Below are 23369 nucleotides of genomic sequence, written 5' to 3'. Positions count from 1 at the left end.
AGCGGCACGTGGGACGATAAAGGTAAGAGAGTTTCCTCAGGCCTGAAACGTTCAACTTTATACAGTCCTTTAAACTCTTACTGAAGGGCCACATACCGCTAAGATTTAAAGCAGTGTCATTGATATTTACAACATGTCGCTAACTTTCCTGCTTTTCAGAGTTGTTTGTAAGAACCGGACACAAAGAGACAAAACCATTGCCTTTGGGTTAACCAGGTTTGGGTCTGTGCCATTTATTTAAGTTGCTCTTTGACAAACTAGCAAAAACTAATTTATGTACGTTTACATGGTTCTGCATTGCCTAAGGAGGCAGAGCGGTTGGAAGGAAGGTGCTGGCGCACCCAGCATGGGCTGAAAGGCACGTTTTTCTCTCAAAATTTCAGGCAGTTTTTGTGGTTTCCTAATTTGTGCTCAACCCCACTCCTACGTGCTTGACCATTCCACCGCTCCGAGGCTGGTGATGAGTTCCGTCAGCTCTCAGAGCCGGGGCTGCCCGCTGGCTGAGCACCGCTCCGCACCACCCGCAGCTCGGGCAGCGTGCTCGGCGGGTTTAGTCCTGGCAACTTCAGCTCGTGCTGTCACAGCTTGCCATTCCCATCGATTATTGGTTATCGGAAAACAGCCTCCAGAGGTGGGGCAGGGAGAGAAGAGCCCCGCTTGGAGTCGTTTATTTATGTTTTTCCTTTAAATGTCGTCTGGACAACCTCTAGTTGAATATTCAGGGCTTTCTGCTTCAGCTCCTTGACGCGGGTGTGAAGTCCCCGTGCCCGTGCCTCACCACCCCCACAGGGCGGCGGTTGAGGCCCTGGGGGCGCGGAGCCGTTTCCCCGTCCGCTCCCCGCCGCGGGCTCCCCTCCGCGGCCGCCCGGGCCCGGCCCCGCCGCCCCTCCCTTCGAACTACGACCCCCACAACCCCCCGCGCCTCCCGCAGCCAACCCGCGCCCGCTGCGTCCCCGCGCGGGGGCCGCCGGGACTTGTAGGCGGGCGGCGGGGCCGGGCGCGGCGGAGGCGGCGGCGCCCCGCCCCGGGGGAGGGCCGGCAGGCTGCGGGGGGCCGGGGGGCGCGGGGCCAGGTGCGGCCGCTGCCTGCCCGCGGCGAGCTGCCGGAGCGCCGGCCTCCCGCCGGGCCCGGGGCGGAGCAGCGGCCTAGGGGCGGGATCGGGCGCTGAGGGGAGAGCGGGGCCGGCGGACGGCGACCGCCCGCACCGCGCCGAGCCGGGCCGCGCTGCGCCGAAACGAAGCGAGCCGGGCCGAGCCGCACCGGGACCGGGACGGGGCCGGGACGAGGCCGGCTGCGGGAGGAGGCAGCGGCGGGGAGCGGGGCTCGGGCTGGCCGCCCGCCGGCTGCGCCCCGGCCGAGCGTGCGGTGAGCCCCCAGCCCCCGGCCAGCCGCAGCCCGCAGCCCCCAGCCCGCAGCCCCCGGCCCCAGCCCGCCGCCCCCAGCCCCAGCCCGGCCGCCCGGGCGCTCGTCGCATGGTGCGGGGATACCCGGTGCCGATAATAAATGATAGAGGATACAATGACTTTGCTGTCTCTGCTGGGTCGGATCATGCGTTACTTCTTGCTCAGACCGGAGACCCTGTTCTTGCTGTGCATCAGCCTGGCCCTGTGGAGTTATTTCTTCCACACGGATGAGGTGAAAACCATCGTGAAGTCCAGCAGGGATGCAGTGAAGATGGTGAAGGGCAAGGTGGCCGAGATCATGCAGAATGACAGGCTCGGGGGGCTAGACGTGCTGGATGCAGAGTTCTCCAAGACCTGGGAGTTCAAGAGCCACAACGTGGCTGTCTACTCCATCCAAGGCCGGAGGGATCACATGGAGGACAGGTTCGAAGTAATCACCGACCTGGTGAACAAGACTCACCCCTCCATCTTCGGGATATTTGATGGGCACGGAGGAGAGGCAAGTGCTCAGCTGGAAAAAAAAAGGGGGGGGGGGAGGAGGGTTACAGGGCAAGGGGCACGGACATGTCCTTGCCTGTGAGATTTCGGGGTTTATTTCAAGACACTGGGGGGTTTGTTCCTTTCTCCTTCAATGGTAGTGTGTGGGGGAAGATTCTCTGAATACAGAGAGAGATACTCCATTTGCTTTCTCTTTCATTACCACTTCCACGATCAGCTTGGTGTAAATATGTTTGCACCCCCTCTGCCCATTGCAGTAGTAAAGGTTTAATTGAAGTAAAAGCCGTTGAAGGTGGCTCTTACGTGCATGGAATAACGATGATGAGCACGAACTCCCTGGAGGCATCTTTTGTTACAGCGAAGTGTGGTGTGATCTGATTTTGGCAAAGGGCTAGTCTCCCCCTCCTGTCAGGAGCTGTGCTCATCCGCCGCGTTAGGAAGGAGCGTCCTCTCAAAGCAGGGCATGTGTGCAGCCTTCCTTAAAGCTGGCGTGCGTGCGTGTCTTCTCCGCAATTCACCCTCCCTTGAAGACCAGCAAGTCACTGAGAATGAGCATTGTGTTTATGAATTGCATGTGGTTTTAACGTAATTATAACTGTGCTGGCATTCTGCTCCCCTTCCGAGTGGGAAGCCAGGAACGCTGTCGTTGGGAAACTTCGGGTGTGTAACCTCCAACTTCTCCGGCAGTGGTTTCCTTGAGGTTGTGCTATGTAACGAGGGTTAGAGCATGAGGGGGTACCTCGCTTATTTCAGATGACAAATGTGGAAACTCTAGTTTCCTCTTCGTTTAGGAGCGTGCCACTTAGCTTGTTGTGTAGCACAAAGCACATCCTTCATAACTGTGGCAAAGAAATGCCGGGGAGGCGGCTCCCTGGCTGACATGTTAGCTCCAGCAACCCTTACGCAAGGTAGGAAATTACCTTCGGGGTTTTGCTGGGATGACAGGAGACGGAGAGGAATGGGGAAGTTTTACACGTAAGTGCTCCTGCCGAGGAGAGGGGTGAGGCTGCGTGTGCTGTACAGCACGAGAGCTTGGGTGTTCCTCCAGCTGCTTTCACAGATCAAGCAGATAAAGTCCTTCCCGAAACAGCCCTGGCAGTGACCAGACGCTAATGGAGCACAAGGATGGCAGCTGCTGTCCCTCTGAACCTCTGAGTGCTGCCTGAAGGATCCAGGCCTTAGGCACGTAATAAAAAAGCTTCTCTTCTGTTGCCTGCACAGTTGTAAAGGGAATCATCTGTGATACTGCTGTCCTGCAGTGGCTAGCATTTCGTCCCCTTTAAAATAAAGCAAACATGCTGGACGCTGGAAATAGTCAACTTCCTAAACAGTCTGGTTGTGTTTGAACCCTGGTTTCCTTTTTGGTTGGGACACGGTTGTGCCAGCTCTTAGGGGCACACTCATGCCGGATCACTGTTCCTTGGCCTTCGAGGAATAGCGGTAGAAATGTGTGTATACATATCTCAAACTGAGACGTATCTGCTCTTCAAGGAATATACCCTCTGCTGCCTGTGTTTGGTACATCTGGCTTTTTTGTTTTTGGAGGCTTTGGGGGGGAAGGTGCTCGTGTTCTGTCTTGTGGCGCCTTCCCCATTGTTTAAATTGTCAGCTTTCCTTGTCTGAACTGATCAGCCAAAACAAGTTTGCAAGAGTATCCCTGTCATGTTTTTAAATGATATTCTGAGATGGTTACAGGTAGCAGTACAATATAAGCACTTAGACTTTGGCATTGTGGAGGAGCGATCTTCTTTATTTTATTTTGTATCGTATGTGTATCTGCCCCGTACTTAGTACTCAGTATATTAAATTACCCCAAATTAACACAGAATAGCTAGATGACAAGAATGTGCTCCCTCTATGTGTATGTATATGTGTCTGTATATACACAGAAATATTTTGTTATGGAGCTTGGAATCACATCCATAAAAGCTGTTACAGTGTTAATACTTGACCCGTGGAAAGCTCAGTTATCTTCTGCATTCCGAATCCTCAGAGAACTTGTTCTGATTGATTCAGTGGCAAAGTGTGAGGCTTTTAGAAGAGGCCTGTCATTTGAAGGGCTTTGCAGATCTTTCTCCAAATCTTACTCAAGTTAATGTTTTTAAAATATAAGTTGTCATATCTCTCGTTTATGTTTCTCAGAAAATCTCCGGATGTTCTTAGTGGCCTTTACAGTCACTGAGAGATAGGCGTCTAATCACCGGGGACATAACTAGTTTCTACTTTTAGATTTTATGCAAAACTGACCAGGAAAGCGTGAACCGTGTGCTTTCCATACGGTGGAAACAAATTATGGAAAATAGGGTTTTATCTAAGCAGGTTTTATAGTTTCCAGTAGAAACGAGGGGGGAGAAAAGAAAGACCAGAACTGAAGAGTCTTATTTAATCTGCAGTACGTAATAGTAAACTTCAGGCCTCCATTTGAACTGGTTTTCTGGATGTCTTATTTTATTTTTATCTTTGTGAAAGAGATAAATGACTCTGTGGAAGGCTTTACGTTCATGTGTAGCAAAGCCTTTGTAAAGATTAAATTTTCACTGCGCGCTCCCATTAAATGTCTCTGTGTGTAGATAAAGAACAAAGCCCAGCTAATCTGCGGAGTAGCATGTGAAACAAATTGTTCTATGTGTGGAAAAACTGTTTTCCAAACGGACAGTGCCGCAGATGAGATGCTAAATGAATACTTCCCCGCTACGTGCAGGGGAACGTGTCCTCATTAATGAGTCCCTGCCGTATCGGGGTGAAGGGGAGAGAAGCGTGATTCAAATAATACGAATTACGGCGTCGTGCTAATTTGTGAAGATTTCTGGGTTTTGCTTAAGTCCTGCCAACTTTTTGCATAAATTCTACCCTTCTCTTATGTCATTTGCTCTCCCATCTTACAATTCCGTCTTGAATAGGCTGGCAGCCATTTACTTCAGTTTGCGGCTGCCTTGGTAAAGTGATAGACAAAAGGAATTACAAATGCTCTGTGTTCAGCTAAGAACCTGACGAGCTGCTGCAATTACTTGTTACAGGGAATCGTGTTTTAGAGGTGAAATTTGATGCACGGTGCGTAGTGCAGGCTTCCTTTCTTACAAAGTCGGTTTGTCTTTTCCTTGGAGGTTGAGCAGTACTGACGTGGGACAGGTAGAGGGCAAAGAAGCAGGCTTGGGAGGAACGAAGAAAAGTTTCTGCCTGTTGTCTCCCTGGATGATTCTGGTCAAAGGAATCTCTAAGGTGATGTGACTTGGAATCAAATCAGAAAGGAATAAAGCATCGGGCTGTTATCTCATCAGCCTCTTTGTAAAGCTTAAAATGTCCTGCACGCTTTTTTTCTTTCTCTATCTAGAAGTCTCGGGGCTGTCTAGACTTGGAGAAGTAGCGAACTAGATAAACGACAAAATAAAACCCAATGAGCTTGAAGGCTGAGCAGCCAAAGGGAAGGGATGCTTAATCAGAATGATTTAACCACGTTAACGAGCATTTACCGCAGGGTCCTCTTTGGAGATATTCAAGGCTCAAGCACCGGGTTGAACTGAGATTTCGGTATTGGACAAAGTAGCTCAGCTGCCATCTGCAGTTTTATGGCTGTGGCTACACTGCAGATCGTTTTATCAGTCCCACGAGGTGAAGACTTCTAAAGTAACGCTACTGACGGTGCCTTCTGTGCTGCCTGTGCTTGTTGCAGCTGTAAACTGACGTGGATCATCACGGTGAGAAATTAAAGATGAGTAATTGGCTCATAAAAAGTGTCTTGCTCTTTCTCGTAGCCTCCTTAGGCAGGGACGTGGCAAGGCTTGCTCCTTAGGAACCCGCGCGTGTGGATTAGGGCATTTTGCCTGGTACAGCTGGTTTCAGAGCTGCGGGTATGGTGTTGCAGTATGGGAAATGCACCTTTTTACTCACGGTGTAGGGAAGCCTAAATGTGAAAGGAGAGAATTGTGCTGTATCAATGGCTCAGGTTTCTAACTGTACAGAACCTTGCAAAGCCTTTCGTGCCGCGGGGCCTTGAAATCAGTAGTGCGAACCGTTGGCAGAAGGCTCTGGTTACTGATTAACCTACCAAAAGAGGAAAAAAAAAAAAAAAAGGTCAGAAGATAATGGTGAGAGCTCTTCCTAATGTTGTCCGGGACTATGGAAACAAGGACGCTGAGGTAAAGCCCGGAGCAGACGGCACCGCTCCAGCCGCGTTGCAGCGAGCCCGCCGCGCGCTGCGTGCCTGCCGGGTGGGTGAGGTTATGGCAGAGCTGAGGAGCCCCCGGTCGTCCTCGCAGAGCGCGGCGGCGGCTCCTCTTGGCTCCGCACGCCTGCGAGTCGCTGCTTGTGTTCCTGCCAGGGCACGGGGGTTTTTCACCCTTCCCCAGACTGACGACCTGAGCTCTCACGTGCAGAGGCCATGCTACGATGAACGTCGTCTTTTCAGGCACTGATGGGGGGAAATTTATTGTGCTTAACTGGAGATGGTAGTTGCAGGTTGGAAGGAAACGCTCGCCTTCTACCGAATATGAATTAATAACAAGTGAATGACTTTATCTTTGTTTGGTTTTTTTCTTTGTTTTCTTTGTTTTGGTTTGTTTCTGATCCTAATAGCAAAAGGTATTTATGCTGGGAAGAGAGAGCTGAAAATTCTGTTATTTTTCTTTTCTTTCCCTTTTTTTTTTAATTCAGGATCTGTTAACTAACTCAAAACCCGTTCCTCTGATACTGAACTACTTAAGCAAACTTAGTAATGAAAATGTGTCTGAGCAGAGGCCAATGAGGATTAATGGCTTGATATTTAAAAAAAAAGAAACATAAGAATAAATGAAACAACAGCTTTGAGGTTCTGCGGATGTTGTAGCCTCGTTGTAAAGGTGAAGTCTTTGAAGCTTTGCAGTTTTAAAAAAGACACTGCTGGGGTTACTGCTGGTTTTCCTTTTATAGTCATTTCTTTCAATTTCAGAAGAACACTCTGCAAAGTGCCCAAGCGTTTGAATGGATATTTACAGAGGTGAGGCCACGTTGATACGCAAGTTTCAGATCTGCATGTAAATTCCACACAAGTGGCCTACAATGTAAGCCAAAATGATACATGGGAACGCTTCTGTCATTTTGCTTACTTTATCCAAATTTTGGTTCTTGGATGTCGCCTCACAGGGTTACGATTCTCACCCAGCAAGACCACAGTTACGTAATTTTTAGATCTGCTCTGTATTCATGTTTACTTTGCAAAAATGTGACTTAAAATTGGTGAAAATGGTGTAAAAACGTGTAATTGGAAACAGGGAGTCTTACCGCTGTCATTCACAGCTGTATTACTGGGCGTGGAATTGAATCTTTTTCAATTTTTATAAAAATCAAAGAGTCAATTAATCTTAAATGTGGTCTGCCAGCTTAGCTTGAGCCGGTGCTTCCACGTCTGGGCACAGAGGCCGCCAGCTGATTGCCGCTGATTTAATTACATCAGTGTTGATCCATAGATGCTTTTAGATTATGAGCAGCCGTTTAAGTTTCTCGGTGAGCTGGAATAAGGGGGACCGGTCTGTGGGAAGTGTTCGCGTGCGTGCTCCTGCTCCGGGCTGAGTGCTCCGCAGCTCGTCCATCGCTACAGCTGCGGGACGGGGATGTTCAAACAGTTTTTAGTGGGCCTGATGCTTTTTAACTTGAGATCCTGCAGTAACGCTCCTGGGCCCACATCCGTACACGTACAGGCAATGTCTAAGGGCAGAGCAAGGCTCAGTAATGAGCGGTGTCTTAAATAGTTTAAAAATGTGCTAATTCGTACTACGGATAGTGCTTGCTGTGCACCACAGGTGATGGCGAAGACTTGCTGGCTCGTCCTGCTTATCCCAGAGTCCAGCCTGGATGGATTATAAACAAGTGGCTCCGGAGCAGTGGGAGTTTGGTGGAAGCAGTTCTGGATGCTTCTGTGTTTGAGTGCAAGAGGAAGAACACTGACGCTGGTCGTGGGGTTAGTTCCAGCAGATCGCTTGGTCCGCACTTGCCTGTTTTCAGTAGCGCTGTCAGACCGGAATAGTGTTTCTCCTTCCTCCCTGATGTTAGGGAGATCCAAATATTTATGGTGTAAATTGTATCTTAAAGGTGGAGTTGAGCTCTGTAAACAATCCGGGTGCGTGGATGCTTTGCTTTGCTGCCGCCCAGTTCTTCCCAGTCCTGCAGCTCCCTGCAGCCGCCCTGGCCCTGCAGTAAGGCCCCGTGCTGGTGGCTCTGTTCCCATGCACTCGGGCACCTCTGCTTTTTCCCTTGCTCTTGAGACCCTCCAGAGCCGTTCGTCTTCACCTGCCCTGCTCCGCATGCTTCCTCAGCACATGCATCCTGCCTTCGGAGCAGGGAAGCTGCAGGCAGTAGCTTGTCACCCTCGTGTCTTGAAGTGCCTTGCCCTGGCACCAGAAGCCTCTGAATCAGATCTTGGGAATGGTGCTGGACGAGACCAGTCGTGTTTTGTGACCCAAAAGGCATTAAAAAGGTGTCTGGCACTAACAGTTTTGGTCTTTGAACCTCAATGTTCAGGGCTCGCTCTTCATTTTAAGCACATCATAGACACCAGTGGATCCAGAAAAAGGAACAAAGCGCTTATATTCTGTGAGCTCTGGTTTGAATCCGCGGCCTTCAAATGAGAGCTCCCAGAACTAGTTTAAGGGCAGCAGCTGCTATAATTACGCACTCAAAGTCATACGCCTCTGGCTCCACTTCTCTCTAAAATTCATTAAAGCCTTAAGGTTGCAGTGAACTCGCCAACCCAAATTCTGCCTTTCGGACCCTGCTGCCACCCCCTGCTCGAGGGCAGCATCCTGGCTCCCGCTCCCCGCTCTCCAGATAACCTTGTGGCCGTACCTTTGTCCCACGCATCCCTAGCATCCCGTGAAGCTTACACCTTCACCCGTTTGGGGGATGCTGTACCTGTACTCTGCCCGCAGCAGCAACGTGGGCCGTGCAGGGGCAGACCCCGTGCGTGCCCTGCGGCAGGACCGGGCGGACGCGGGAGCAGCTGCGCAGGGGCCCTCAGCAGTCGCTGCCTCTGCCGGGGTGCTCGCCCGCCTCTGGGGCAGCGTGCCAGGGTAAGGCGAGCTGCTGCCGCTCGTGCCACGTGGCACATCCGTGCTGCTTAACGCGATCTGTGTGTTCCTAGAAGCGCCTCGACGCGCAAACCTCCGTAACGAGCTCGGGAACGCGTGCCCTGTGTGCCTTCGCAGCCAGGCAGCAGGTGACAGCGAGGCTCTTCTTGCTCAACGCCGGCTTCGGTGGCTGCCATCCCTTCGGCTGCTGACCCCTGCTCGCGTTCGCGGCGTGATCGATGTTCCCTCGCCAGCCCCGCTGCTTCGCTAGCAGCCCGGCAGGACAGACCAGTTTCCCTGGCTGGTGGCCAGCTCCCTGCCCAAGGGATCTTCGCTGTAAAAGATCATCAGGAAGATTTAATGGCCCTCGGTTCTTATTAGCCCTGCGGAGCTTCAGCTCACCCTGAACGTAATCTTGACAACAAAGAAGACGTAAGACAAGTCCAGAAGGAGGTTTCCGTGCTGACAAAGACGTGCCTACAGACAGCTCATGGTCTCAGGCTGCTAGGAGTTGTAGGCAGAGTCAGCAGCTGCTGCAAGCCGGAGAGTTTTTGGGTTGGGCAGTTGGTGCGCTTTCACTCCAGTCACTTAGCTGGTGCGAAACACTTCAGCTAGTGCTTTTATTCAAGCAGCTTAAAACTTACTGCTAAATGGAGAGATTTATTTGAAGGCTATTTAGCTTAAAAAGCATGTCATTTTTGTTACAATTTGGAGGAAAGAAAGGTTTGAATGTGCCAGAATAGTAATAAATACTTGAGCCAGGGTGAGTAGGTGACACTGGTGAGAGTGTAAAGGGTAGCTGAAATAGCTGCCCTTCTGTGCCAGCGTTGCCTGACACTTAGGTGGCAGAGCTGTTCCAGACCTGGTCCAGGTGAGCTATCGTGATCACAGCCAAGAAATAAAAAGAACAGAACATACTTCTTGAGACCAGGCTTTCAAGTTTAGAGTCACGTGCAGGCTATGAAATAATCTGCGTGGAAAATCAGACTATTTTCTGCTCTCGTAGAAGTGTCATTCCGGGAAGGTAGCAGCTGACGTGTGGTTGCAGCTGGTGCTGAGCTGGGTGCAGGGCAGGCTCCGGGCAGCTGAGCGCTGCAGCAGAGGACGGGGGAGGAGGAGGCACCGCTGTGCCCGTTGGGTGCCGTAGCGAACCTGAGGGCGCAGCGTGGCAGCACCAAGTTCCAGTCCCGCTGCTCCTGCTGCTGATACAAATTGATTACGATGCTGAAACATTGCTGGCTCTCATCATCTCCGACCTTGTCTGATTCACAGCTGTGTGAGCAGCTGACATCGCCAGCCAGACAATCAAAGGACGTGTCTTAACTGCTAAACCACGGCGCAATTATCCGCAGCACGTCATGTCGGCAAACCTCAAAGCTCCCCTGGAGAAATGAACATTTATTTGCATTTACTTTCGGTGTTAAAATGTTATCCCTTGCAAATTTTCTCATTGTCATAAATGTTAAAAAAGCTTTCCTTTTTTTTTTCTTTCTTTTTTTTTTTTTTCCCAAAAATCCCCTTCAGGGGTAAACACTTGATTTTATTAAGTTCTGCTATAATAGCTGAAACTGTCATACAGTACTGCTTTCAATCAATACACTTTTTAATGTAATAAATCTCTTTACTTTTTCATTCTCTACCAGACAGAAAACTGCTGGAGGGCACGAAACATTTCTTCCGCCAAATGAAAGTGCACGGTCCGTAATACACTTCTCTGGTGTGCCACGGCTCACTTGCACTTCTTTAAACTTGCATTTTAAACGGCACCGTGATTTATTTGCAGGTAGCGTACATGTGGACTGCAGGGTTGTCTAAACTTTCCCTGAAATGTGCATTTTCCCCAAACTGCTACTGAAGCGGAGGTATTGAGGAAGGGAGAGCAGTGTGTGTGTGTTTGCATCAGCTTGCCCTAGCTGCAGGTTGCTGTAGGGCTGGGTACGTTTAATAACACGCTCCTAGCACGGCTGTCAGGCAGCCGTAGGAAAACGACTCTCAGTTTCAGTGTGCCACTGTTTATGTGCTGCCCGAGTTCCAAAACCTGGGAGATGTACGTGTGAGAGTTATTTCGGGGTGTTAGGATGAATGCTGTTTTATCTCTCTCTCTTTCTGTGCATGTTTGAGAGGAACAGAGAACATGAGTGTGCGTTTTGGCTGCGTTTCTTTATGGCTCTTGCAAGAGCACTAACAGTTTTATAACTCTGGCTGCTCTGAAAACTAAACTTTGCCCTCTTTGTTTCTACTGATGGTCATTGGTTTGCTGGCATGTATTGAGAGTCCTTATTGCTCAGGACTTCGAGAACAAAATGTGGGACCAGCTGCCTGTTTCGGAGTGCCAATTGGCACGGAAACGCCGGAGAAGAGCTCCAAGCTGCCCCTCCTTTTGCTTATGTTTCATGCATAAATATAATGTGAGGTGCTGCATTAATTCGCAGCGAGATGGATGTGACAAACTTTTCCATTTTGCACAAGATAAATGTTGTGTGCTTTCATACAAAATGCATCACCCAAGTTGGACTCTTTTTTTTTTTTTTAAAGGGGGCTTGTCTCACAACTACTATTCCAGCAGTGGTTTTGAAAGGCAAAGTAGGGTGATTGAATTCTCAGTGAATGAATGTTACATAAAAGATTTGCAATCTTTGGCAATTAGAAAATTGTTGCCGAGGTTAATGACGATATTATTTTTAACATTGAGGGCAGGAGCAATCTCCTGCCTCCAGGATGGAATTATTTCAATCAGTGCTTTAAATGAGCACTTTCTGTGATGGTTTTAATTGACAAGCATTTAAATCATCAACTTGAATTCTTTTTTTGCTTTAGTATTTATTTTAGCAATTACATCTCCTGATATACTTCTTCACATTATCTGTATCTTGTATTGTTTGGGGAAAGGGGAATGGTACATGCTATCAAATTCTTCCTTGAGATTTTTTTTCCCCTGTTTTTGTGTGGATATCATAACTGTAAATAGAAGCAGGAGAAAAATAAGAGACCAAATAATGTATCTACATTTGTTAGGAGTTACAGAATGATTGCTACTAGAACTAATTGTGTTAAATGTTTTAATGCCGTGGAGTGTGAATTGATTTGAGACATACTTTTGGGACTTTAAAGGTTGATTTTGTGTTGGAGGTGTTCTTACCAAGCATCTCTTCCTGAAACCTGGGCTTTGTGGCCAGACCGTTGGTTACGAGGTCAGGCACTGTCTCCTCAGGCTCCATTTCTAAGTTGAATTACAACAGGACAGGTAAGAATTGGAAGTACTGCTCTGCAGTCAAGCTAACCTACCAGCTCTTCAGAGAGAACGATCGTAAGACAGGCAGTAATTTCAAAAGCCCCAAACATTTTCCTGGTTTGGAGAACCTGCCGTCCCGCAAGGCATTTGCTGGAGCGTTGGTGTAAATCTGCTCGAAGGCTCTGTCCTGGTGGCTCTGGTAGAAGGTGGCACCTTGACACTACGACCTCAGTAACCGTTCTTCCCTCTAACCTTCAGAGGCAAACATGTACAGTTCATAACCTGTTATTCCAATCAGCTGTCTTACTAAGGCGATAGTTTCTCTTCTCAAGCATGTTCTCAAACCAGAAAGAGCAGCGCTCGTCTGCCTGCTAGCGGTGCCCAGCCGGGCAGGATGGCAGCTGCGTCCTGGCCCAAGTCTGCATCTCGCTTCACTGGAAGGATGTTCTGAGTAGCTCAGCGTCGCTCTTGGGATGTGTCGGTTTTGCTCTCCTCGCTTTAAGTTCCCCGAGCTGGAGTTTGTATATTCTAAAGTGTTCATGTAAACTTTCAAGACTGGCAATTGACATAGCTGCTTCTAATAAACTAAACAAGGCTGTAATGCCAAGGCAGAAGAGCCAAAAGAGAGTGTATCCAGCTGCATATTGGAATTAGTTGTTTCAAACCTAAGTTTTAAAAGCTTTTTTGGCACGTGGGTTATGCATCCCTTATTAAGGGAAAACCTGACGGTGAAGGAAGATGAGAATCATGTTGATGAATAATAGGAAAGGACACAACCTCAAACCTATTACGGTGCAGAGAGATTTTTACTGGAATGTTTTGTTACTGAGCTTCCCAGCACTCCCAATTGATTGGGAGAGCAGAATACAATTTGAGTGACAAACGCCGTTTAACGTTAATTGAGATTATTTTTATATACAAGTTGCAAACTCAGTATTTTGTCTGTCCCGGGGGCTTTAAGTTTACCTGGCTGAGCTTCTCATCCAAAGTATTTCAAAAGTATATCGGGAGAAAACATTATACCTCTGTGAACAGGTGTTTTCGGATCACTTTACAGGCTTAAATTTCTGTTTATGTCCCTTGGCTGATCTGCTACAAGTCAGCAATACAACTGAAAATAGAACTTTGTAGTCCCCCTGCTTTTCTCTCCCAGGTGCAACTGAGCCTTTTTGCTCTGTCAGGCACCAATATCATTAACTGTGTAGCTTCCAGGTTGATTTTCTTTTTAAAGTAACCTGCCTGCTGCTTTTTGCAATCTTCAGCTTCTTTTCTCTTTATGTGGTTATCAAGAAAATAATGGCGCCTAAGACCTGGGAGCATCAATGCTTTCTCCACATCAGCACCACAGATCGTGGGGGTCACCCTTCATACCAGAGCACGGTGTTGCTGTGTCCCTGCCCTGCGAGCAGCTCTGATGTAAACCTGAGCAGGCTGGGGCTTCTCGCCCGGCACCGCTCAGTGCCTTAGCACTGAACTCTCGTCGCCACGGGTTGATTTTACAACACAAAATGAGCAGTACGGAACAGTGCGAATAAGTAGGAGATCCCCTCCTCTGCCTGTATGCTAACACGAATGACGTCGGATGAAATTTCCTGAATTGCTCTGTCTAGACAAACAAGAAGAAAATACTTTAAATAAAAAAGAAATGTTTGTGAAATGCCAGAACATTTAATTTTGTCGTATTTTAAATGAATTCTTTCAGCATTTTGTTTTGAAACAGATTTTTTGGCGTAAAAACTACTGGAAGTAACAAGGCACGGATGTGCGAAGCCGACCGGCTCTATTAGACGGGACGAGGGTGAGGAGCGCAGCCGTTCCTCTGTAGGTGAGCTCGCAGCCCGCTGCCTGACGTCGTAGCTCACAGTGGGTCCCACGAACTCATCCTGCGTGGGAGCTGTGAGGCTGGCACCGTATCGGTCACTTCTGGAGCTAGAGGGGGTCTGCCTGGCAGTGTCAGGGGCTGGGATGTAGCTGCCTGTAATCCCTGCTACCTAATGGGGTAGCTCGCAGAGCTCCCAGGCCTTCTCTGCGGTGCTGCCTAGGGGGAGAAGCTGAACTGCATCGTGGTGCTCACCTGCTTCTCTGGAAGGGAGACGCGCTGTTCTCTGTCCTTGCCAACCCGAGTCTTTCAGTGTGGGGAGCTAACGGCAGGGCTTGAAAACTTGGCATAACGTGCTCTCTCTTGAGCAACATAAAGGAGAGTCACTGCAAGCAACTGCACTGCTTGCAATTTAACGACTGCAGGTGTTGCGGCTTGGGCTCCTGAGGCAGCACTCCTTCTTCACTCCGATTTTCTGGTGCTGAAAGGAGAGTTAAATAAATGCCCTGCAGGACTAACGTCTTCTGGAAGCTGCTGCTTTTGATCCAGGAGACCAGCTTCAAAGAGCCTGGGTTGTGACCACAGCAGCAACGTGGAGCCTGGAAGGAGTATGGTTAATGTGGTCTATTTGGTTTTGGCTTTTAGTTATGTTGATAAAACACTCAAGACTGACCTGATGTTTACTGAATTAAAGTTCTTTATCGCAAGAAGATCGCTCTGAGCAGTGAGGAGGGTTTCAAGGAAGAAGGATGGGTTGAGAACAATAAAAGGGAATTAAATTACAGTTGGGGATGAGTGTCTCTGCTCTTATCATGCAGATAAGAGCATGCATATAGCATTCCCTCCTCCATATAGCCACATGAGGAGGGAAATCAAATGAAGCAAATGACAAAAGCATGCGTGTATCCCAGCCCATCGGGGTTCTTACTGTCGCCTGAGGCCCCTAGCTTGAACAGCTCCGTGCCAGTGGGAAAAACCTGCAGGTGTTGGTTGTGTGCAGCCGGAGATCAGTGAGGTACTGGGCGGGAGGGAGGTTGAAAGAGATAATGAGGGCCTGAAAGGCGCAAATATATAAATATTTTGTAGAGAGAAGTTGTTAGCGGCCTGGGCTGTGGGCTGCCAGGCAGAACAGATGCTCCACTACACAGCTTCAGATTGTCCCACTGCTGCCGTGTCTGCTTCCATCATTAAGCATCACGCCATAATACCCAAGAACTTACTTAAACGTTGGAGTTCAGGAGCTCGCCATGAAGCTGTCTTTGTAGGCTGAACATGAGGCACGACGCTCCGGGGAAGCTGTTCTCACTGATGCGTCTCTGCAGAAGCAGGGTCCTGCAGAGTGCGGCTCCCAGCAACGTGCTTTAGGGGTCCGAGCACCTCCTCGCATCCGGATTTCGAACGCTCTGGCCTCTGATTCACACCAGCGTGCACAGGTGCCCAGACGGGGAGCTGTAGAAGTCTGGTGGCACTGGCAGTGCTCCGTAAGTGCTTTGCATTTTTGTCCTCTAGCTGTGGTGCTGTAGGTTGACAAACTAGGGAAGCGCACGGGCTGCCCTGGGAGCTGTTGGAGCTCCCTGTGCTTCAGGAGGGCGCTCAGAGCCCCGGGATCCGCAGGGGCAGCTCGCCTCCTTGATGTCCAACCGTCCTTTGCTGGTCCCTGTTCTGGGACGTTCTTATTGCACCTGCAATAATTTCCAATGTTTGAGACAATTTGAACCAGTCGCAATTAGTAAACATGTTAATGATCTCTTATTTGCATGAACTTGGAAAAAAAAGGGGAACTAATTAAATGACAGCTGAATTACAAAGGGACCAAAGTGATGATGGGCTTAACTGCGTGGTGCGTGGCTCACGCAGCTGTCAGGTACGTGGGGAGTCACAGCTGATGGACCTGAAAGGGGAGACATAAGTGCAGCCTTTCTTATGGCCGTCTTCCTCTTTCATTAGGAGAATTTACAGTGTTGTGGGACACTATTCATAGCTTAAAATCTCAATATATCGAAGAACGGGAACTGAAGATCTCATCAGTCCAAAGTGAGAGTTGAGGGAAGGTTTAAAAAGTAAGTGAAACGAGGCAAGTTTTTTTTTCCCCTTCCGTCACAGAGAAAAACAGTCCATTAGCTGCCTTCTTGGTTCATTCCAGTGAGGCTGAGAACATCTGTTCCAGCTTGCAAACAAAGGTTGGAACAAGGGTCAGGAGAGGACCCTGGTGCCGAGCCAAGTTACGGAGGCTGGCTTTGCTGTGCGCTCGTTTGTGTGCGGAATCATCGTGGACACCGACTGCTGCTCCTGCCCCCGCACCTCCCGAGGCCAGGCACCACAACGAGAAGTTTCTGAGTTTTCGTAGGCGTTCGTCAGTCCTGCTTGTTTCCCTTGCGTTGTTTCCAAAGCTCTCGATGTTGGGCTGTTTGCTGTTTGGGACAGAAGTGAAGAAGGAAGGACGACTGCTCTGTGAGCGAGATGCGTTGACTTTTAATATCGTCCTGTGCGTTACTGGGTATTTTTGGGTTGTGCTCAGAGAGGTGATACAGGAATGAGATGTAAAAATGCAGTTGCAGAGGTTTCGGTATCGCTCATCTAATCGCAGTGTGCTGCCGTAATGTACTGAAGGGGCTGCACAGAGCCGGCTCCTGCTTTGCTGTGCGAGTTCTTAATCGGGAAAAAGAGCATCTTGCACAGAAGCCTGAGGCAGTAGCAGATATACCACTCATCTTAAATCGTTCTTAAGAAGAGGAGGAATACTGCGATGGAATACGCGGTCGTATCAGGTTACGGTGGTTTGGAGACCACAGGAGCTGCTGTGGCTGTGACGGAGCCTGGGCACCGTGACTTGTGCAGCTGCCGCGGTGCTCTGAGCCTGATAACGCTGTGCCCAGTTAGCCTCGGCGGCTCTCCGTGCTACAACAGCCACACGCTAGCAATGTGCAAAGAAGCCATTTAAAATCGGCACTTCGGTGCGGGAGTATAGGTTATCTGCGGTATAAATACTTCTTCTGTCTCCTCCAGACCTACTTAATTCCCCGTCATTTTACTCAGCCCCAAAGTTGAAATGTTTAACTGCTTAAATAAAATATTTGAGAGCTATTACAGGGCTTAATACTTGATGTTTGCGCATGAAACCAGATCCCAGCTCATTAGGGTGAAATGGAGATTTCTAGCTAATAAGAGACGATAAAAGTGCTGTTTTATGTTCTGCTGTACGAGAGAATTTAGTGCTAATTATTTATTCTGTGGGCATGAGGTTTGTTATTTTACATACAGCTTTTAAAGTACAGACTTTAAATCCTGATGTCCTGCCTTGAAACTCGGTTTCAGTCTGAATTTGACGATCTGGATTTAGGCTCTTTTGGAAGCCAGAGAGGCTTGCAAAGCAGTAGCTAGCCCTATATCTGGATTTCATCAGTGCTAGTAATTCCTCCCGTTTTTCTGGACAAGAAATCTGCATATGTACTCGTTCAATAAATCAGGCGTGGGCAGGAATGCATGGCGTGGTTGGCCATAGTGCACACGTAAACAGCGTGAGGTCAGACTCCAAAATGCTGCTGCTCTTTTTAAGCTGAAAGCAGATAATAACCATAAATGTTTTATACACCGAAAGTATATTTAGTGGAGGTTTTATTAATAGCTAAAAGAGGTCATCTTTAAAACAACAGCTCTCGTTACGTGCGTGTATGTTTAAGACCAGTGACGTTCTGCTGTCATTGCTTATGGGTATGCAACTTGCAGCTTGGTGATTTGACTCTGGCAGCTGGTGAGCTGTAAGCCTCAGTGTCAGTGCAAACGGGATTTAACGAAGGAGGAGGTTGGAGAGTTTGTTGGAGTAACTATTTACTCCTGCTTTAGAAAGGGTGCTTCAAACTGCCCTTAAAGAGAAGTTCATCAATTTTTTAAATTGCCCATCCAGTAAAAATGGCAGATTTACGTTGCCTGAATAATTCGTCGCTCCCTGGTTGTAATCCTGGTGTGACTGCTGCCTTTCCAGCTGCAGATTAAAGTTCTCAACAGTTCTTCAGTTGCCTTCATCTAGCTGAAATGGAAACTGAACTTAGAGACCAAAGAGAGAGAAGACTTGCGGTGTACGAGCCTGTAAAGACCGAGATGAGGAAGAACAAAAAGAGGGTAGGAATTGTGGCGTTGTGCAGCTGTATCAAACTCCTTTTGGCTTTTCATTAGGTTGTCCAGAACTAGTGGGCTGTCCTTTCCTGACTCTCCCAGCTGGTGTTTTCAGCCCTTGCTCGGCTGCCAGAAGACGACTGGAATGACAGCTATTTGTTGGGGCAGGGAACGCCTCGGTGGACAGCAGTCTCGCTCCGCGGGAGCCGGTTCAAAGACTGTTGAACTAATGTGCACTACCACAGGAAAACAGCCCGTGAAACCCACGTAAAGTAGGAGATATAACCCGATTTTAAAAGTTTTATCCCGACTCAAAGAAAAGGTGGAGATTTCTTTAGCAGAAAGGTGAGAATACTTGAAGGAAACATCGTGACATTTCACAATCTGAAAAAGACCAACATCTCACTGGAAATCTGCAGCTTGAGGGCTACAGCTGCTCCTCTACAGGATTTGTCCGAGCTAAGTGTCAAGAATGGAGTGGTCAAGAAAAGATGTCTAGAGGATGAAGATGAACCTGAGAGCATTACTGGCCTTTGGGTCTTTATTAGACAAGAGGCTCCTGAAGATTTGTTAGTTTAGATTATTCTGTGTGGAAAAATAGGAAACTTTTAACATATCTCTGTCCTGTGTTAGAAAGTATGTCAGAGCCTGAGCATCAGTTGTGTAAATTGAGCCACAGAAATGGAGCAGTGATATACGAAAACTTGTTTTGATAATTCTTGCATTGTGGAAACTGCATTTTGCTTACAAAACATTTTGAGTGTCTATTGTAAATGTGCCTTTTAAAAGGATGTTTGTGTTATTACTGGATTTATTAGTCCCATTTAAAGTTAATCCCGTCTTAAGAAAATTACTTCTCTTTAGAGAAAATAATGCTGTTTTAAAATCTGGATCCAGTTATATTTGTGCTCTGTGGTTATTTCATTTTTCCCAGTCCCAACAGATGATTGTTTTCCACCGTGATGCTTCAGTCTGGTTCTGAGGTAACGACCATCCTGTGGCAACCACTGATTGCATTAGTGGCCTCCCGAGTTCAGCGAACGGTTTTGTTTTCAACAGTTCAGTTTGAAAATCTGGCTTACATCTTACAGAAGGTAGAAGAGAAAATTTTGCCCCAGGCTGAGGGCTGTTTACCCCGAACAATTACAACTTTTCAGTCTGAGTCTGCTTATTGTTCAGTGCACCAAAATGTGTACGTTTTTAATTTCGGAACCACCTGGCAGAAATCAGGCACCAGGGTCGTTCTGGTTGGGAGGCTTTGGATGCTGAAGGTGAGACCATTTCTTTATTTTACCACCTGAGCAGCTTTTTTGCAAGAAAGCATGGCTGTCTTCTAAGGTTGTGAGAGGCAAGAAAAGCACATCTGGGGAATGCCCACTACAGCTGCGCTGCAAGCTGCAGGATACTTGCTGGCAGAGCAAGCGTGTCTGGGAGAAGAAATTAAAGTAGTTTGAATTCATCTTGTTGCTCTAGAAGCGAAAAAAGCAGTTGAAACGGAACTCATCTGTAATTTGATGATGTTTTGACTGGTCACAGGCAGTTTTCTTCAGTGCTCTACGGTTAAATAAAGAAGAAAAAATAGTAGTCGTGTTCCAGGAGATCTCAAAATATTTTCCATAGCTACAACAGTGAAGAACCAATAAGCACAGCATAATAATCGTACAACACTGAATTCCACATAGCCAGAAACTGTGCAGATTTTTTTCATGCATGCTTTTTTGTTTGAACGTCTTCCCCTCCAAGCCTGCCTCTAGTCGCGTGAGATGACCGCGGCAGGACAGCTCGCAGGGCGGTCAGCTGCTAGCCTCTCTTGCTGCCTGATGTAACGTGGTGTCACTCTCTGTCTGCTTTTTCTCCTACATCAAACAAACAAACAAAAACCTACTTTGCACTCGACTTCTGCTTATAATCAGGCAAAAACGTCTTATTGTTTTCTGGGAACACGACTGCACGGAGGGGCAGGACCGGGGGACTACGCGCTCGAGTGATCGGCCTGAGCAACCGTGCCCGTGGAGTACCCTGCGAGGAGGATGGATTTTCTTTCTTTGTGATGCATGGAGCTCCAGTTGGTATTCTTAATTATACATGAAATTAAATATACATTTCTTCCGAGGCAGGATTTTACAAGTGTTTGTACATGTTTTCCAAGAAATGGTCCTCCTTTGCCTTATCGGAAAGGCCCCAGCTATTATACACAAATGGTACAAGCAAATGCCAGCTAATTCTTCCTCTGTGACAAGCCCTGTACGCCTGCAACCAGCCTTTCCTGCCGCTAAGTTAGAGGTGTGTCAGGAGAGAAGGAGCATCCAAACTAGAGGCCCTGGTTAAACGTCTATGGCACTGGAAGAAATTTCATTTACCAGGCAGCTTTCCTGGGACACACGCCTTTTGATTTAGTCTGCCAGCTGTAACAGGAGCAGTGTATGTTAGGTGTTTGTATTTGCGCACGTACACACGGGCTCAGTATTGTCAAGCCCTGGTGTTTAAATGCAGAAATAAAAATCCTCGGTGTGATATTGGACGCTAAATGTTTGCATGAGACTTCATCTTAACGCATCAGAAAGTGGCAACAGTTCGTGGAGATTTCATGCTGAATTCCGAGGCCATTTTGGCAAGAAGGAAATAGAGCAAGCTGTGACTGCACGGAGGCCTGGAACACACCAGAAATGTCCTAGAGGCACAGTGGGAATTCTTCTCGTGTAGCAGTTCTTGGCCCCATTAAGCGACTGGGAAGCAGAATCAAACTCTGCGGATTAAAACTTTGTGAAACAGGTGTTAAAATTTTAATAGGTTCTGATTAGTCCTAGGGACTGGGGGATTTAAAAAAGTAATTGAGCAAGTGGTTCCTGAGTTATGTATTTCCAGCTGATCAAAAACTCTGCGCTAGACCGTTAGCCTGTCAGAGATGCCTCTGTGGAAGAAAGGCAGATGTGGTACCCGCCGGCATCAAAGAGCAGAGAGAGCTCGGGAGTCGTTTGCTTTTCAGGTGCTCATCCTGGTATTCTCTGCCTCTGAGAAGGAGAAACACCTGCAGCAGGAATACTTTTATACTAGGAAAAAGAAAAATGCCCTAAGGGGTCTGAAATGTTGTCTAAACATTTGTTGAAAATCTCTTAGAAAACCTTCAATGTGATCAATACGTTGTTTTTTTTTTGACTATTGTGTGTCTTTTTTTTTCTAAAAAAAAAAAAAAAGGCAGGAAACAATTCTGGCAGAACATTTCAGTTTCTGGACGCGGTTAAAAAGCACTGATCTCCGGTGAGTGATGCAGTGTGAAGTCAGAGCGGGTGTTATCAGGAGATTTGCCATCTCTTTCCTGCTCTTTCTTTTCAAATTCATCAAAACCAGCTCGAACCAGACTTCCCCAGGCTGTAGTCTGTATTTTCTTAGTGTTCAGCTGTATCCAGAGTTGCCGGCAGATTGACATTTACTTTGTTTGCACTAAATGACTTTACGCCAACATACAGGTCCTAAAATCCTGTCGGGTTTCCTGTTTCACCCAACCCCGTGCAAGGGCAAGCTGCCAGCAGGAGGGGAGCTCCCGTTCCCTGTGCTTCTCCTCCCTCTTCCCCAGGTGTTCTCCGTGGTCCTGGGGCCACACAGCCACGGGCTCCCAAACGTCCCGTGGCCCTCTCTTCTGCCTGATGCCAGAGATGCCCAGCTCCCAAAGGATCAACCCCTTTTGTTCTGTCCCAGCTGCTGTGATTTTAGCAGATCCTCAGTTATTGCACCTGCCTTTTAACAGGCATCTCTACCTTCTGCCTACCCCGCTTGTTTTCTTTTTCTGGACACTCAAAACACCGCAGGTAGAAGTTTTCTGCCTCACTGTTAGATGAGCTCTCCGTGGACTTTGTTTCCTCCACAGCTTCACTGCTAAAATAACCAAAAAAAAAAAAAGGACATTCCTAATTGCACAGCTCCCCGGAGGTGCTTGCCTAGTAAGGACGTAGCAGCTTCTCAGCCGCGCAGACTGGAACGAGGCTGCGCCCTGCAGCTGGGCCGGTGGTACCTCCTCAGGCAAAGCGACGTGTGGTTTTGTGGGGTCTGCTTTAATCGCTAATAGCCTGCTCCGTCAACGGTAAACAAATACCCTGCAGAGCTTCTCCACCGAGATGAGCGTGCCTCTTCTAACCAGCTCTGTTCTTTCCAGCGAAGTAGCCAACGCCAGCCGGCGAGTTCAAAGCCACCCGCCTGTGTTCGTCAGGATCCGGCCCCGGGGGAAGAGCCAGGCAGACCAAGGCAGCGTGGTGCTGGGCCCAACCGGCTGCAGCTTCTCTTCTCTGCCGTCGTGCCCAGCTGTGCCTGTGCTCTCAGCTGCCGTGCTGTAAGGCGCAGAGACGTTCAGTTATTCCGGAGGAAGACGGAGCCTGGGAAGGCGGTGTTCAGTTCTCACCCAGGCACGAGTCTCGCAACTCACCCGCTGAACGCCGAGGTGCTCAGCGGTAGGAACCAGGATGTGGTGGCGGGGTGTCAGGCTGATCTGAAGGAGGCCCTTTCCCCTTGCTGCTGGCCCAGACCTTGCCTTCCTCCTGCCCTGACGCTTGACTGACTGGCAAGAGGGGCTTCAGGAAGCTGAATTGGCAGAAGCTTTCTTTTTTTTCCCCCCAGCCGGTGGCTGCAGGCTTGAACTAACGCTAGAGCCAGCGTGAAGGGAGGAGAGGGAACGTGGGGCAGGGACCTCTGGGTTTCTCTGTACAAAGATTGTACTTTCAGACACTTGTTTTTCTGTGCAACCCTGGCAGAAAGAACCTGCTTTGCCTTCTGAAGGCAGTACGTCAAGTTAAGATCCTTGTGATAAACTTAAAAGTATTTCTGTGACTCATTCTCTGCGTTTCAGCACCTGCTTTCTACCCCACCCAGTCTTCCATTGTATTTTTTACACCTGTGACTTGTTGGTAGTGTTTTTCCTATTCAAAAGCTTCCTTTCCAACCCCTTCACTGACTCCAAGGGTAAGCTTAGCTCCTCTGGCCTTGGTGTCCTAACTCTTTGCTGCTGCCCCCTGTTCTCCTTTCTGTGCCTGGTTTTGGGTGTTAATCTGCTTGTGGTTTTGAGTCAGTCTGTGAAACTATGGGAGAAGTAATTGCTCCTTTAGAAACGTTGCAGAGGTAGAGGAGACAAGCAGTGGTGCTTTCCTGCACGATTTTCAGCTGCAGCAGCATAAGCCAGCCGTAGTCTGTGCCTCGTGAAAGAACGTGTTTCTTGGGAAGAAGGTAGGATCGGTAATTAACGTGGTGCTGGCATGCACGGTTTGTGTGCACCCATTGTA

General features: G+C 48.4%; 1 protein-coding gene across 3 annotated transcripts in view; it reads left to right on the top strand.

The window, feature by feature from the left end:
- Positions 1-23369, top strand: part of PPM1L (protein phosphatase, Mg2+/Mn2+ dependent 1L) — an 85630-nt gene continuing 62261 nt past the window's right edge. The window contains exon 1 of one of the 3 annotated variants that reach the window (XM_080604429.1): positions 1-22. Coding sequence is in view for 1 of the 3 variants with exons in the window: in XM_080604428.1 (XP_080460554.1) it covers positions 1504-1902 (399 nt within the window). In the remaining 2 variants the exon portion in view is untranslated. Of the gene's footprint in view, positions 23-1054; positions 1903-23058; positions 23314-23369 lie in introns of those variants that run through there. The other 2 variants (XM_080604428.1, XM_080604430.1) reach the window with 2 other exon arrangements.

The sequence above is a fragment of the Anser brachyrhynchus genome, assembly GCF_964034855.1.
Source record: "Anser brachyrhynchus genome assembly, chromosome: 9".
Classification (NCBI taxonomy): domain Eukaryota; kingdom Metazoa; phylum Chordata; class Aves; order Anseriformes; family Anatidae; genus Anser; species Anser brachyrhynchus.
Note: the sequence above shows the minus strand (reverse complement) of the source record. Positions and strands in the feature narration are given on the sequence as shown.